The 15,033-nt window shown below is 40.6% G+C and overlaps 1 protein-coding gene across 3 annotated transcripts; it reads left to right on the top strand.

Moving 5' to 3' along the window:
• Positions 1–689: 689 nt before the first annotated feature.
• On the top strand, positions 690–4,158 carry LOC104070978 (calcitonin gene-related peptide). Of its 3 annotated transcripts, none has more exons than XM_009574620.1 (3): positions 690–781; positions 1,097–1,228; positions 2,049–2,589. In XM_009574620.1, exons 1-3 carry the CDS (start codon positions 696–698, stop codon positions 2,245–2,247), a joined length of 417 nt encoding a protein of 138 aa, XP_009572915.1. In that variant the 5' UTR covers positions 690–695; the 3' UTR covers positions 2,248–2,589. The 3 variants fall into 3 exon arrangements, with proteins under 3 accessions (XP_009572915.1, XP_009572917.1, XP_009572916.1); XM_009574622.1 differs by lacking the exon at positions 2,049–2,589 and adding an exon at positions 3,999–4,158 and having other exon boundaries at positions 696–781; XM_009574621.1 differs by lacking the exon at positions 2,049–2,589 and adding an exon at positions 3,996–4,158 and having other exon boundaries at positions 696–781.
• Positions 4,159–15,033: the final 10,875 nt, after the last annotated feature.

Genomic DNA, 15,033 nt, shown 5'->3' with positions numbered 1-15,033 from the left:
ACGATGTGCTTTCTTGAGTCTAAGGTACTGATGGTATGAGAAGAGAGAGGTGTATCTCAAAGCAGATATCTTCAATTTTTTTTTTTTTTTTACAGGTTTTGTTCTCATGACTAACTTTTAACTTATCCTTTTTCTGGTTTCAGAGTAGAAATACTTGTTGAAATTAAACTGCTTAATTCTTATAGAGTAATCTGAACTGGGATATTAGTGTGCTAACTGCCAAGAAGCAAACAGTTTCAGGTAAAGTGCTAACAGTGGCACTTCATTCTTAAAAATATTAAACACTAAACACTTTTTTTCGTGTGACTCTTACCCCATAACTCTGCCTGTTCATGTTGAACACACTGAATATGACCTTGTGTGCAGTAGTTAGTCAGAGGAACAAGTTTTCTACCAATTTGAGGGAAAGTCTGCATTAAGCTGAATGCAGCCAGCTGTACAGAACTGCAGCTCTGAAAAGCTGCATTTTTATCCCCTGCAATAGTGCTAAGTTATCTTAAAATTCTGAGAAAACCAAAGCACAATAGGAATAATGAAAAGAAATGGAAAGGTAGTATTAAAAAAGAAAAAAAAGCTGTTAGTATTTGTGCTACTTGTGGCTAGGAAATTATGACCTCTTTAGTAGATCTTATAGGATTGAGAGGATTGGAAAATAGCCATTGCTTGATGTACCTCTTTGTTGTAGAGAGGAAATCATGGTTATGCTGAAGATCTCATCTTTCCTTGCTGTTTATGCCTTGGTTGTGTGCCAGATGGATAGCTTCCAGGCAGCCCCAGTCAGGTAAGAAGCTGGTCCTGTTGCTGAGTGCTCTGTCTGAATGGTATGAAAATACTTAAGATTCTGTAGAGATCTAGGAGGGAAGTAGACTACAGTGAATGAGAAAGCTGGCTTCTCTTGATGCTATTTTTGACACAGTGCCTTTTAAAATTACGCTTATAAAACACCTAATGCTGTGCATGAGGATGGTTTACATATTCACACTGGTGAAAGACACTGTCAATGACACGCAGTAATGCGTGACAAACCCATCTCCAGTGCGTGGCTCTCTGCGGCAGCCCTGGTCTTATTCATCCTGTTTTGCTTGCCTCTGCTTAGACCTGGCTTGGAGTCCATAACAGATCGAGTGACGCTCAGTGATTATGAAGCTCGGAGGTTATTAAATGCGCTGGTGAAAGAGTTCATACAGATGACAGCAGAAGAGCTGGAGCAAGCCTCTGAGGGGAACAGGTAAGGGCTGCAGTCCTGGCACAGGAGAAGAGCAGTGGGGGAGTGTTATGTGTTTGATATTTAGCAAAAGCCATCTGGGCAGACCCTCTGCAGGTCAAGATTTTTTTTTCTTTTCTTGGTGTTATGGCTAACTGTGATCACCTAACTGGAAAAGGATAATACTGCAGAGACATCCTAATATTGGTATTGGGAGAATGGCTTCCGTATAGTTAACCTGCTTCTATCTGTCTTTTACAACTGAAAGTGGAGGGCGATTTGAGCTTGAATGAGGGGGTTGTGTTAAAATATGGCAGCAAAAGGTATGTCTTCCTAGTGGGAGTGTTAGCGGCCATTCAGTCACTCTTGGATTCTCTGTCGTGAAAGTGCATGCTGTTGTAAGGCATGGAAAGCCTCTGGCAGAGGGGACGTGTTCCTCCTAATGCACGCAGCGCCACTCTCCCCAATAGACCAAAGGCATGCAAAAGCATTTGCTTTATCCTAACAGGATTTGTATTGCAAAGCATGGTGGTGATGTATGAGAGACTGAACAGCATGCTGAATACATGGAAAGTAAAACTTCCTGACCCCTAACTATGAGCATCCAAAAGGCTAATGAACTTGCTTTTTCAACAAAGTTGAATTCATTGAAAAACAGTGTTTTCCTTCTGACTGCATTTGTATGAAGCTTCCTTGCATGGAATGTGATGTGGAGGTTTTTTTTTAATTACCTTTTAAGTTTTCTAACTGTAGATACTTATCTAGGGAAGAAATGCATGAACATGCATGTTTGAGATTATTCTTCCTTTGGGCATGTTTGTTTTTTTTTTTTTCACCCCTGCAGCCTGGATAGACCTATTTCCAAACGCTGTGCCAGTCTGAGTACTTGTGTGCTGGGCAAACTGTCTCAAGAATTGCACAAATTGCAAACTTACCCTCGCACTGACGTCGGGGCTGGAACTCCTGGCAAGAAACGAAATGTGCTGAGTGACCTGGAACACGAACGCTATGCAAACTATGGGGAACCCCTAGGAAACAACTAGACATGCTTATTCTCCTTCTTCCTTTTTTTAACCTGATGCATGTGGATCTAACTTTGATTGCTAACTCTGCTATGTTATTTTGATTCTGTTTTCGACAGAGAATGTTTGAGATGGACCTAATGTTAGGAAGACAGAGAACATAACATGCATACCAAGCTAGGGGGAAAAATAAATAAATAAAAATGAACAGCACTGCCTTGAGATTTCAAATGATTTTCTTAGACACTGATTAAAAAAAATTCTAAACAAGGCTCTTCATTTCTGGCTGCTAAATGTACAAGTAGACTCTTCTTTTGTGCCTGCCCATGCACTTGTTCAATAAACCTATTTTTCTATAAGGATTAGATCTGCTTGGTTTAATAACTTGTTTTAGAATGTGGGATTTCTAGATATGGCTAGAAATATTTTACAAGTTTTCTTAATGTTCAAGAAAGGCAATGCCATAGCTTTAGAAAAGTTGAAAGAGAAATTGAAATTATACACATACATTCATAGGTACTGATGTAATCAGGCATGCATGTAATCCTGTTAGTAAGGATCCTGAGAAGCAAAGGAATCAGGAAAGGCTCACACAGATTTGTTCAAACAAACCAGAAATGTAATCCTGTTTAAAACTGGGTACTGAACACTTCCAGGTAAGAATTTTGTGTTTTCCTTTTTCCTTCTTACTTTACAATAGGTCTTTACCCGAGTTTTGAATATGCTAGTGTATCTTTAAAATATTTGTATTAATTCAAGACAATATAATTGTAGGTGAATTGTAAATTAAGAAGCAAAAGCAGATTTCTTTACAGTTCTTCTGTTGCAGCACTGCATCTATCTTATGATCAGAGGCCTGTTCCAAAAAATTGGCATTGATATTACGAACCATATTCGTTGTTAACATTAATGAACCGTCTTGTAATGCTTATCTGAGAAAAATCCCTCCTACTGCAAGGAAAAGTCATTGCTTTAGTAGAAAATTGCTTTAGGCAAGGACTGTGTGAATGCGTATACCCTGGAAGTCCCCTGTCAGCAAAATTATTAGATGTAGGCTGAACTCTGAGCACAGAGCTAGTTCTGTTGAAGTTGGTGAACTACTCCCATAGTGAAGTGCTGTACTAGACAGGGGTCTAACTCCAGGAAAGAGGGGTTCCCACATTCCTGTTAGATACATGGAAGCAGTATGTTTATGTGTGGTTCAGCTCTGAAAGCAATGGGTCAGCTGCTGTGCAGGTACAGCCCTACCAGAGGCACTGACAAAGCTCCTGTAGCTGTGAGTGATGCTAGGATTTCATGTGTTTTCTGGGTATTATGGAGCATAAATGTTGAAGTGAGAAGTTAAAGATCAGCGTCTGCTACTGTCCTTCAGCAGCACTACAAACAAAACACAGATCTAAGCTTTTGGAGGAAGTGGGGATTGGTTAAATGCTCCAGACGTGGACCTCCTCAGCACCTCTCTGTTGGTCATAATGACTTGCTGGAGGCAGGCAATGGCTCAGGTGTTGCTGAAAAACTGGCTTGGCTTAGTCTTCAGTCCAATTGCCCAAGAAAGGTAGGGCTCAGCCACCTTTTGTAAACTGAGTCTGACACTTAGAAAAACATAAGATGCATCTTTTAGAGCAACACAAAAGTTGCAAATGCCTGCTGCACAGCAAGCCTGCTTTTTCTTCTACAGAAGAATCTTTCCTAGGCATAGCATCCCTTACATTTCATTGCATGCAGGGTAGATACTTTGGGAACTAACTCTTTATTTTCCTTTTGAAAAGCAGTGTAACAGCACAGAAGAGGGCATGCAACACAGCAACCTGTGTGACCCATCGTCTGGCGGACTTCCTGAGCAGGTCAGGAGGGGTGGGCAAGAATAACTTCATACCAACCAATGTGGGATCCAAGGCCTTCGGCAGGCGAAGAAGAAGCGTTCAAATATAAAGAGCTGAATGATAATGTGAATACGGTAAATACATTGCAATAAATAGCATTTGTAATGCAGGCAACCAGTGGCATTATCAGATTTTTAGTTTTGTTGGATGAGTAACAGACCTACAGTGATAATCTCTGGGAAAGCAGGGCAAGTAACAGTATAAAAAAGATGTTACAGATATAACAGTAGCACATTTAGACTGGAGAAGAGCTTTTGTAGATGTTCTGCTTAGATAACTAGCTTCACCGTGCATTAACTAAATGCAACAGTTTGGTTGGAATTGTTTGCTTACTTTACCAGTTACATTTCATTATCAACATATCAGTAACTTTGGTTTTCTTTCTTTCAGATTGCCATGAAGCTGAAAATTCAACTTCAATTTCTAATGAAAGGAACTCTTCTCCATAAATCAAAGACAGCCAAAAAGAAGATTAATTTTGCATCCTAATATTGAAAATGTTTTATTTAATACAAAGGAAGACACTTCTGTTATGTATAGTACAAGAGAATCTAGTTATTAAAGTTAAATTATTGTATATTCTTTTTATATGCAACTCTATTTCAAATAAAATGTGACAGCATCTATTATTATTTATCTTCCAGCTTATGTGATCTATGCTACTTATCCTGGCACTACTGCCAAAACTCGGGGACTATACTAAACTGCTGCCTGGCAAGGCATATGTGTATTATACAGTGTGCTGTGCCTTGATGTAAAACACTTAATTGACCTGATTGTACAGTATGTTTAAAAAAAAACAAAACAACAAAAAAAAAACCCACAAACAAAAAAACCCCACTTCAATATTGTATCATTGTGAATTTACGCAAAATTAAAAAAAAGTATTTTAGATACACTTGGATTTGAGAAACTGATTTTTCATTTGAACACACTTACAGAAACATTTGGCACTAAGCCAACATCATTGCAGATCAGATGGCCCATTGATCTGCTACAGCCTTATTAACTATAAATACCAGGATTTGAGTCAAAAGTTCAGAAGAGAAAGAATAGCTGCCTTTTATATATATTCATAAAGCAGTGGCTCAAAAGAATGCCTGAAAGACACCACTTAGTGAGACTTCTGCTAGAAAAATAAAAGAAGCCACAGTTACGTTTAATAAAGCCATAGAGAAAAACTTAATCGTGTGGTTTAAGACTAAATGTTTTTATACAGGATGTAGTTCAGATGAAATGGCCTGACACACTTTGTAGATATTTTGTCTAAGGTCAAAAAAGTGAATTAGAAAGGAAGAGAAAAAGGAGCTACGGAAATGTGCATTTTTTTTAAGCAATCCTGAGACAGAGTCTATTTAGGGATCAGGGATAAATAATTAGAGTGAGTGGAGAAGAGGGTAGCTGGAAGCAATCCATGGACTTCTAAGTGGTGCTGCCAACTTCATCCTCAAAGCTGCTGCTGTTTCATTTTAGTAGCTGAGTCAGATATTTGTTTAGATTTGTTTTGTGCTCCGCAGCCGGACTCTAAAATCTGCTTCATCAGTTCAGATGAAGTAGAGGTTAAGGCTCTCATGATATCTCTGTCTGTCTCTGCTGCAGGTGTAGTAGCAAAAAGAGAAGCACGGTCAACCAGGTGTAGATGTAGCCAGTAAGGCCATCCAGTGACGACGCTTCTATACCATGCTCGTTCATGGCTATGGTTTTACTCCTTGGGGAACATTTCAGCCCTGGTAAGTCAGTGTACAAAGCAGACCTTGCAGAAAATATAAATCAGTTCAGAGGGAAATGTTCCAGTGCCTAAATGGGCGAAGGAGGGATGTTCAGGCTTGGCTTGCAAATCCATTCCCCAGAGATAGTCTACTGCTTTTTTCCATTTTCCTCTGAAGTATCTGAGATTGGCCGCAGCTGGGTGTACTATACCTGCATGGTGAACCACTGCCCTCTGTTTGTATGAGGATCTGATTGGGTTAGACCCAACTGCTAATTTTGGAGCCAGGAAGCATTCTTCGCCAGGTTTCAGGTATTTTTCCCCATTTTCCTTTGCAAAAAGTGGGGGTCATACGCCGAGATCACCTGGCTACCTCAGTAACACCTTTCCCTGTCATTCCAGAGCCTCTGGGCACAGGTGGCAGGTTGTCTCTTTTGTTCCCTGTTACAGCACCCAACAGCTTAATCTTCTCCAAGATAAAATGTCTAAGTGCAATTATTGGCATGAATACATGTAATTTAGTGATTCATATTCAATAAGAAGCCAAGCAATGTTCATGGGCCCCTTCTGGCTTTAAAGTCTAAATGCTCAGGCAGTTCATTTTTTCCATTTACAGCCATTCTCTGCTGGGGGACACCTGAGACTGCTTCATGTAATTATATGACAGCCATAGTGTCCATCTTTTCTAAAAACTCTTAGTCCTTCTTTTCAGTTTAACAGTTATGCATTTTTTCTGTCAGCCAAAGGGATTTCCTCAGACTAATATTCTGTGCCAAATCACAAACCTAACACGTAAAACAGATCCTAGTAACCTTGGTGCTGGATTTTACATTGTCCTGGTTGGAGGAAGGTTGGATGAAACTTTTGATATGCGTTTTTTGTTTTGTTTGTTGGGTTTTTTTTTCCTTCGGAAGAAATAGTTACTTTCATATCTCAAGATCTATTCCTGTTGTATCTTCTGTCTTTTTTCTCATTAAGATCTCTATCTGCACAGCAATGCAATACACTCACCAAATAAATATGCCTGTAAAGGACAGAGGGCCATAGCACTATGAAAGCAAGGGCGAATAGGAAAAAAGGTGAGGACCCTTACATCCTTTTCCATGATGTGAAGAGACAGAAACCCTTCACCACAAAACTGAGTTGATCAGAGCTTTAGGAGAAGCAGATTGTTGTTGAAACAGGACAAAACTAGAGCTGTAAACACTAATATTTTAATTTTTTAAATTTTAAGGCAGTGAACATGGTAAAAGGAATTGCAGAGCCACTAGAAGCTTGTCAATTGCTTTGACTGACTGTGAACAAGTGGAAGAAATTGCTTCCATTTTTTTAGAAGTGCTGTTCTTGATAATATTACCCAAACTTGTCAGCTCTTAAATAAACCCCAAACTTCTACCCCAGGAGAAAATCTATTTTGGAATTAGCATTTAATAAGGGAAAGTATGGTTTCTAATATACTTACTTTTCCATTTTAATTACATTGCCATACTAAGCATGCTGAAAGCTGGCGGAAAATATAATGTTGGTGCAGTATGTGTGAGTGGCATCAAACCCAAATTACTTAGTATTCAGTCAGCCAAGACAATACAGATCAGTCATGCATGAGTGTTTGTAGTCTTGTTTATGAGGCAGTATCATCATGACTATAGTTTGGTTCTGATGTTTTTAGATGTTTGTCAGTGTGTGTTTTCTTTAACAGGGTTTTTTTTTAAGCTGTAAGCAAATCAAGGCTTTGGGAGTGTACTTTGCAAGTAAAAGCAAAAGGTGAAGAAATTTCGGAGAAAGAAATATCTGGGGATAATTTATTGTAGAGTGTCTTCATGTCATTGTAGAGTTTTGGGGCTTTAATTTTGCAGATTATTTTCTAGTGGTTTGGTTTTCCAGTACAAATATGGACACAAGCACCGTGTGGGCCCAGGAAATTTTGCCCAGTCCTCTGCTCTGAGCTGATGGGAAGTAAAAAAGCACCATCTTGTGGCCAGTGAATAAGCACAGAGAGGGCATACAGGGATACCTCTTAGATGAAGTATTTACCCACTTGCTCCTGCTTTTGTCTTGCCGGTGGGTGCAGCTTCCAGCTGACATGGGGTGGGTGAACACGGGCAGCCACTTGGGCTGATGCCATGAGGCAAACTCACCTGCTTGCCTGCTGGAGTGGGCTGTGGGGATGGGGACATGCAGGAGGGTGTTGTGGGCTCCCTGGGGTGTCACGGACCCCCAGAGCCACTGTGCACGGCCGTGGCACCATGTGGGGTATCAGGCAGGCGTGGGCCAGCTGGTGCAGTACCAGGTGATGGGTAACAGAGGAGCTAATACCAACATATGTCCCCATGGACCTTTGCTGCTGCCAAAACAGAGATGCAGGAGCTGTTCAGCTGCGTGCTTTTTGCCAAGGGGCAGATGGCCTCCTGTTCTTAGATCCAACTGAGCTTTTGGTTCAAGATCATGCACCAGGACATCGCTGCATGTATTGATAGAGCATCATTTTGAAATAACCCAAGTGGACTTTCACTGTGGCTCTCTCCAGATATTTAGATCCCTTTTTTCTCCTCCTTTTAGTGGAATTTAATTCATCTTCCTGAAAGCTTCCATCATCTGCAGTGTGAGAAAGGAGCAGAGCTAATGCTATTGCTTCTGACACTGAACACTGCCAAAAGCAACTTATAGCAGGCAGTAGTAAATTTTGGTATTGGTTATCTAATCCAGCATTGTCATGTCTAATTAGCAGATTGAACGTCTCTACAAGGTGAAGAGTTTAAAACATGCTGGAGAATTTGGGATCTGTGCATTTTTCTAGACTGAACTATCTCAGAACAGGTGAATACCTCTAAGAGATGAACTGGGCATTTCAAGCCTGATTTCACCCCTGTTGAGTGCTGGCAACTTCGTTCCAAGCTGGTCACGCTCACTGCTTCTGACAGTCAGGTGAACGCTGCCCTGGCTGTGGGAAGGGGTCCACATGGCACATACATTTGCCACCTCTTTACTGTTCTAAAAGGCACCACATCCTTCCCCTGTTTTGCACAGAATTGTCCTCTACTTTGGATGCTCCTTATGCCTTTTAAAGTTGTTCCGTTCTGCAGAAAATGTCCAAGGAGCATAGTATCTTTTTTTTTTCAGAAAGTAAATAATTCCCATTTCTAAATTATGCCAAACGTTGCAATACTTTCTCTAGGAGATTTCCAATCCATCCTTGGAGTAATAAGAATCATTGCAACATTTTTCTTTCTATTCTTGTCTTTATCACAATTCTTGTTTGCACCAATTACTCTTTTGGCTGGGGCTGAGGTGTGATCCCAGCTAACTGATCCCACAAATGCAAATGTTACCTTTAAAAGTCTGAATGTATATCTCTGGGCAGGCTTTTTCCCCGCCCCTAATGTCTGAGAAAATACTCATAAATCCCACTTGGTACTTCATTACACTCATATTGGCTGTCCACAAAAGATGATTACACACTTGCTGGTTTGGCTGTTTTACTTATTTCTGTTGTTGTGTCACATTTCTTCTTCTTTTCAATGGCTTTTCCTAATAGCATCTTGTCACATTAGCACATGAGGCAATTTGACATTGCATTAATCTATTCAGTGTCCATGGACTACAGCATATATTATATATGCCAGAAATCCATTTGATTTTCCAATTGCTCTTTGGGAGTCTGCAAGCCAGTCGTCTCCGAGGACACTACATGGCAAGGAGTGCAGTCGTCTGCAGGTGACAGTCATGTATGGTAGAGACATAGGTACAACAGTCTTGAGTAACCCCTACCAAGGTTGTCTTGAGTAACTGCTCCCAATGATTGCCAGCAAACATAAGCGCTTGAGATGCCAGCAGCTATGCTATAGAAAGGAAATTGCCTTGGGATGAAGCAAAGGAGAGGAAGCAATGAGGGCTTTAAACACAAAACAATTTGTGTAATTATGAAGTGCAGATGCAGTAAGCAGTGTTGTTTGTGAGCTGCCTGCCAGACACCCCAGGCATTTCCCTGAGAGGCCACAGTTCACATTAGAGCACAGGAAGGTGGAGAGGACAGTCAGATTAGTGTTTTCAGTGCGTTACCTTGTTTTTCTTAACATGACGTTTTGTCTCCTTCAACACTAGTCAAGTGTTGCTGATGTTCTCTTTTCTTGAAGTCCCCTCTGTCAGTTGGGTCAGAAAGGTGGATGTCCCCAGTGCTAGGGGCTGGCAGGTTGGTTTAGGGCAGGTTTCTCTAGGGCTGGCAGGTGCCACAGACGCAGGCTGTGCTCCAGCCCCTCCGCAAGGAAGGAAGGGGGATTGACAACTTCTCCAGACTGCAGCCCCAGCCTTGCCCTGTGGCCGAGGTGTTTCCTCTTGGCCCCCAGGAGAGAGGCTGCTTCCCACTGCATGGCCTGCCCATCTCCTGAGGTGCCAACACTGTCACAGCAGAGGAGGAGTGTAGCTCCATGCTGCTTAGGTGCCTCTCACCAGCTCCCAATCCCCCCTGTAGCAGCTGTGGCCCAGAGTGCTGGGCATGCTGGAGGGTGCCTCCTCCTCCTCTCCCAGGGCCGATGGAGACAGCCCATGGACCCCAATTGTCCCCATCCTGCTAGGTCCCACTGACTTGTATTTGTTGCACAGTCAGCTGTCTTGCTGTATAGCTTTGCTGCAAGTCATAAATATGATCATAAGGAACACTTTTCTTTTGCTGTTCAGAAAACCAGATATTTTGCTTACTTTTTGTTCGTTCCCTCTCAGGCCATTTCTGCTCCATGAAAGAACTTCATCCTATGGCTATTTGGAGTCTTTATAATTTCTTCGTAGCTTTGCAAACACCTTGAATGTCCAAATCAATTATGTCAGCCACATTAATTTGCCCATTATTCTGCTGACATGCTTGAAAGGCTGTTACAGGTCTTCACTGTTATACGTCTCTTGTTGTGGAAGGAGCAATTATTCTAATTAGCATATGTTCCTAAAATAGTTACATAGTTAGTTTATAATTCCATTTTTAGCTCATGATATAACCATGTTTTTATATGGAACAACATCATAGCTATTATTACTAGTGGGTAGGAATTGCCTGTTACTGCAAATAAATCCCAAGCAAGTGCATCAGGGGGAAGGATGACAATACCAGTGCAGTGACTTTCATGTGGACAGACAGATTTTATCTGTGGAAGAGGCTCAGTACCTTAGAGGTGCTTTTTGCTATGTAAGTTCTCCTAGAGAGGCTGAAGAAGACAATGCTGCCAGTGACATTTTTGAGTGTGTGTATATATTCTACGCAAGGTTTTTACTCTTTGTTAATGCAGTCCTTTCCTCCTAGGCTGGAAAATTCTTCTTCATAATTCTATAGTTAAAGATACTATCTAAGAGTTAAATTAGTTATGAAAATGAATATTGATTTGTGTTCTTAATGTAATAGAAGCAGAGAATTAAATGGAAAAAGGAAATAGATCTGACCTTCAAATGCTGGAATTGCAGAGTTTAAATGAAAACTGCCTTAGTTTTCGTTCAAAAGACTGACAGATAGGCAGATCAGAGACCAAGCCATTTGAAACACTTGACATATATTGACAGTGAAGTCAAAGATTTTTTCATAAACTTTATGCATTGGCTATTTCTATTTCAAGCTTATTCCTGGTAAGATTACACACTTAAATGTGCAAAAGTTTTGTTTGCATTATGCGAAGCTGCCTTTTGCTTCTCTTCCCTAACTAAGGTTCTCAGAAGAGACAAAATGTCTATATTGTACCTTTTTCCACTAGACAGTGGGAGAGCTATGTGTTATCTTGCTCCTTGGGTGTCGAAGCACTGGTTTTATAATTGTGTATTTTAAATCCACATGCATTTAGTATTTAAGTAACTGAAACGTCTTTATGACTGAAGTTCTTGATAGGATTAGTGTCCCTATTCAGTTATTCCAGTGACTTTTTGAAAGATGATGGAATAGAACCTTCTAACAACAGCATTTACAGATGCAGCACTGGTAACTAAAAGCCTTTGCACTGTGTCCCGTCTCTTGGTAGCGCAGGTTGCCAAAGTGTCCCACTCGCAGAAAGAAGAACAGCCCAGGTAGCCTTAGGGTCCCTGACACCTTTCTCTCACTGTAATCACCAGTATTTCCCCTCACCAGAAGTTTTATTTCTCATTTGGGTATTCCTTGCAACATTTGCAGAAGCTATGCTTTATAGGCTGCCACTGGTGCCACTCTAATGATATGGCAGGTAGGATTGAGGGAAAGCCCCTACTCTTACAAGTGTTAGTAATTTGGCTTCTAGTTCAGAAGCTCTTGATGATAAGTCAAGATAAAAGTTAACTTGGGTTGTCTCTCACAGCCAGCCAGCTTTGAGCTGATCATGCTCCATCAGCCTTCTAAAGTGTGCAAGAAAACAACTGTCTCCTGCAGGCTGTGGGATCTCTAGCTGTGGACACCAGGCTTATCTTTTTTTATGGGCTCATTTTTTTCCTCTCAGGTTTTACTCTCTAATCAGAAATTTAACCTGATGGGACTTCACAAAGTACAGCCTCCAGCATACTGATCAGAAAATACTGCAATTTGTACATCAGGTGCTTTTGGCTGTGTACCCTTTAATGACCTAATTTAACTTTGTAATTAAGTCATACTAAGAAGTAATATCTCTCATGTCTCACAATTCACTTTTTTCCTCAGAATCAGTATATCCAATTCCTGGAATTCTGGTGGCATTTCTCAGGTGAGTGGAATCTCCTTTACAGCACTCACAGAGGACCCAAAATTGATATAAAAATGATGTGTACTTATAAAGCCCATTTATATTGCCACAGAAGTATGAAATGCCTTTAATGTAAACAAGAATATAGACTAACATTTTCATGTCTTCGTTTCAGTCTCAGGTAAAAATTGTATCTGGGAAGACGAGAGGGGAAGGCATTTCAGTTTCTGATTTAGTAAGTTTTTAGTGACTGCATAGAAATTAAAACTATATAAACATGCTCAAGAGAGTGATTGGTAAATACATCTTCTAGAAGCTAGAGGGCATAGGAGACACAGAAAGTCTCTGGTATAACTCCAGTATCAAGAGGTGTGAGTGAGTCAGAGTAACTTTCTGTTCTTTTCGCATAAAATGGCACTTGCTACGCAAGTTCAAGCTGATTTTGTTCTCTTTCTGAAGAGAAGTGACTGAAAAGCAGAAACATCTTTCTGGACTTTTATCAGTTTTGCAGATGCTCTAAAGGAAAATAAATTATTTGTATTGCTAGTGATCTAAATGAAGATGTTAGTTAATATTTGCTTCCCATTTTTAATCCAGAATAGTTTAGTAATAAGTTTATATTTTGCAGGAGCTCCTATTATTAACCATTAAATAGAGAACTACTAATAACTGTTTTAATGGAAAAGGTCAAACGTAAGTTCATGGGCACAGGAGCATTGCTATCGAGCATAATCACCATAGACTTCAGATTTTCACTTGTCTAGCTGGTCTAGCCAAAATATTTGGTGACTTTTCTTCACCCTTACACAGTATTTCTGTGATAGTGAAATCCTGCTGTTTTATGTTACAATCCATGTGTCTACTAGTATAATACCTGTGTGAGAAGGATACTGGCAGACTTTTTGCAGTATAGACCAAGCCTTATCTTGTTTGCATTTTGAGAATAAAGTTCACAGGGCTTACCCTAAATGTGTAAGAGGAACAGAGCCTCTTGAGCTGCTCTTTGGAAGACCTCCCCAAATTCCAGTGTGTTTTGTTTTCAATTCAAAGTAATCCAGTGAGAGAACCAAACTTTGCCAGAGTCTGTAAAGGAGACAAGATGTACATATCGAGTAGTTTATGCTGAGTTTCTCAGGTCAGTTGACTTTCTCTCTCAAGCAGAAAATCAAAGGTACCATGAGTTTGTAGGACTCCAGCATCGAAGAAAAGATTCCCTCCAGCAACGTGAACTGCTGCATTTTCCACAGGTTTTATGCCTAAAGCCAGATGGGTGCTGAATCATGGGATGATATTCCAGTAAACAAAACAGGACTGGTGGAGTAATGAAACTCCACTGAATTATTCATTGGGTCCTGAATGATGCAGAGAGAGTTGTTATAGTGAGTACCCCTGAAGACAAGAGCAGCTCAAGGCACAGCCCTGCCTGTGTGGTACACCTGACCTGTTTTTCCAGGTAGGCATCTGCAAAAATGAATGTCTTGTATAAATGAGCTGGAACAACCATGTTTGGTAGCTGTCCATTACTCATCTAGAAATAGTCAGTCTAATTCCAAAAAAAACAGTTAAGTGCATGCTTCAGTGCCATGGACATAAAATTAAAAGCACGTTCAAGTGCTTTGCTGAAAAGCAATGGACTTCTACACATCTTTAAAGAGAAGCACATCTTCAGGCTCGCTGGCTCAAATCTGATGATGCCTCCTAATAATTGTCACAGATAAATACAGGAACACAGGATACATCAACACAGAGCTGGTTCCAAAAACCAGTGCATATGAATAAGGTAATTTTTCGTGAAGCATTTTCCCAGCTGGCCTTTGGAAGTTGAGGAACTGTACAGCCTCATCAAAAAGGTAGGTATCTCGAGGTGCGGTACTCCTGCTGCTGTCATGGTTTAATAATGATCAGTGATGTGTTAATGTACTGAGTGAGGAAGTTAAAGGAGGGTGTCCAGCACAGGCAGAGAAGCTGGGGTGCAGAAAGTTATGATGGTGAGGCCAACTGTGTCTATAAAACTGAACTCGCCTTTCAAATAAAAAATATTTGGAGGTTTATTTTTGGATGGTGCTGGGAGGGAGTTTCTGCTGAAGCTTGCCGATAGCGGTGGTGAGTGAATCAGTGTTTCAATCTACAGCTCTGGAGGAAAGATTACATTGGGGGTGGGGGGAAGGAAGAAACCCCTCTATAGAATGAATTTGGAATCAAACCCTCCCATCTTCCCAAAAGAAAGTTTGTTCTTCAAAACCCCATTACAAACTTTGGTGGAAGCAATAAAACATTCAAAATTACCACATAATAGTCTGATTGCTGGTATCCACTCATGGCAGAGAAGCACTGGTAGGGAGAATCATGCTGTCATTTCAGATTTGTGCTGGGCTTGAATGTGGTAGTGATGAGTGCTATAAGAAAATCCAAGAGCAAAGTAGTGGGTGATACCACAGGGTTTGAGAAACATGCAATGCCAAGAGGGCTGAGGAGTTATAAAACACTGTTCATTGAGTGCCATCTGTACTGTGAGCTCAATAAGGCAGAACCTTGTAGACAAAATAGAATATAAGCGTAT

Source organism: Fulmarus glacialis, unplaced genomic scaffold (assembly GCF_000690835.1).
Source record: "Fulmarus glacialis isolate BGI_N327 unplaced genomic scaffold, ASM69083v1 scaffold4123, whole genome shotgun sequence".
In the NCBI taxonomy this organism is placed as follows: domain Eukaryota; kingdom Metazoa; phylum Chordata; class Aves; order Procellariiformes; family Procellariidae; genus Fulmarus; species Fulmarus glacialis.
Note: the sequence above shows the minus strand (reverse complement) of the source record. Positions and strands in the feature narration are given on the sequence as shown.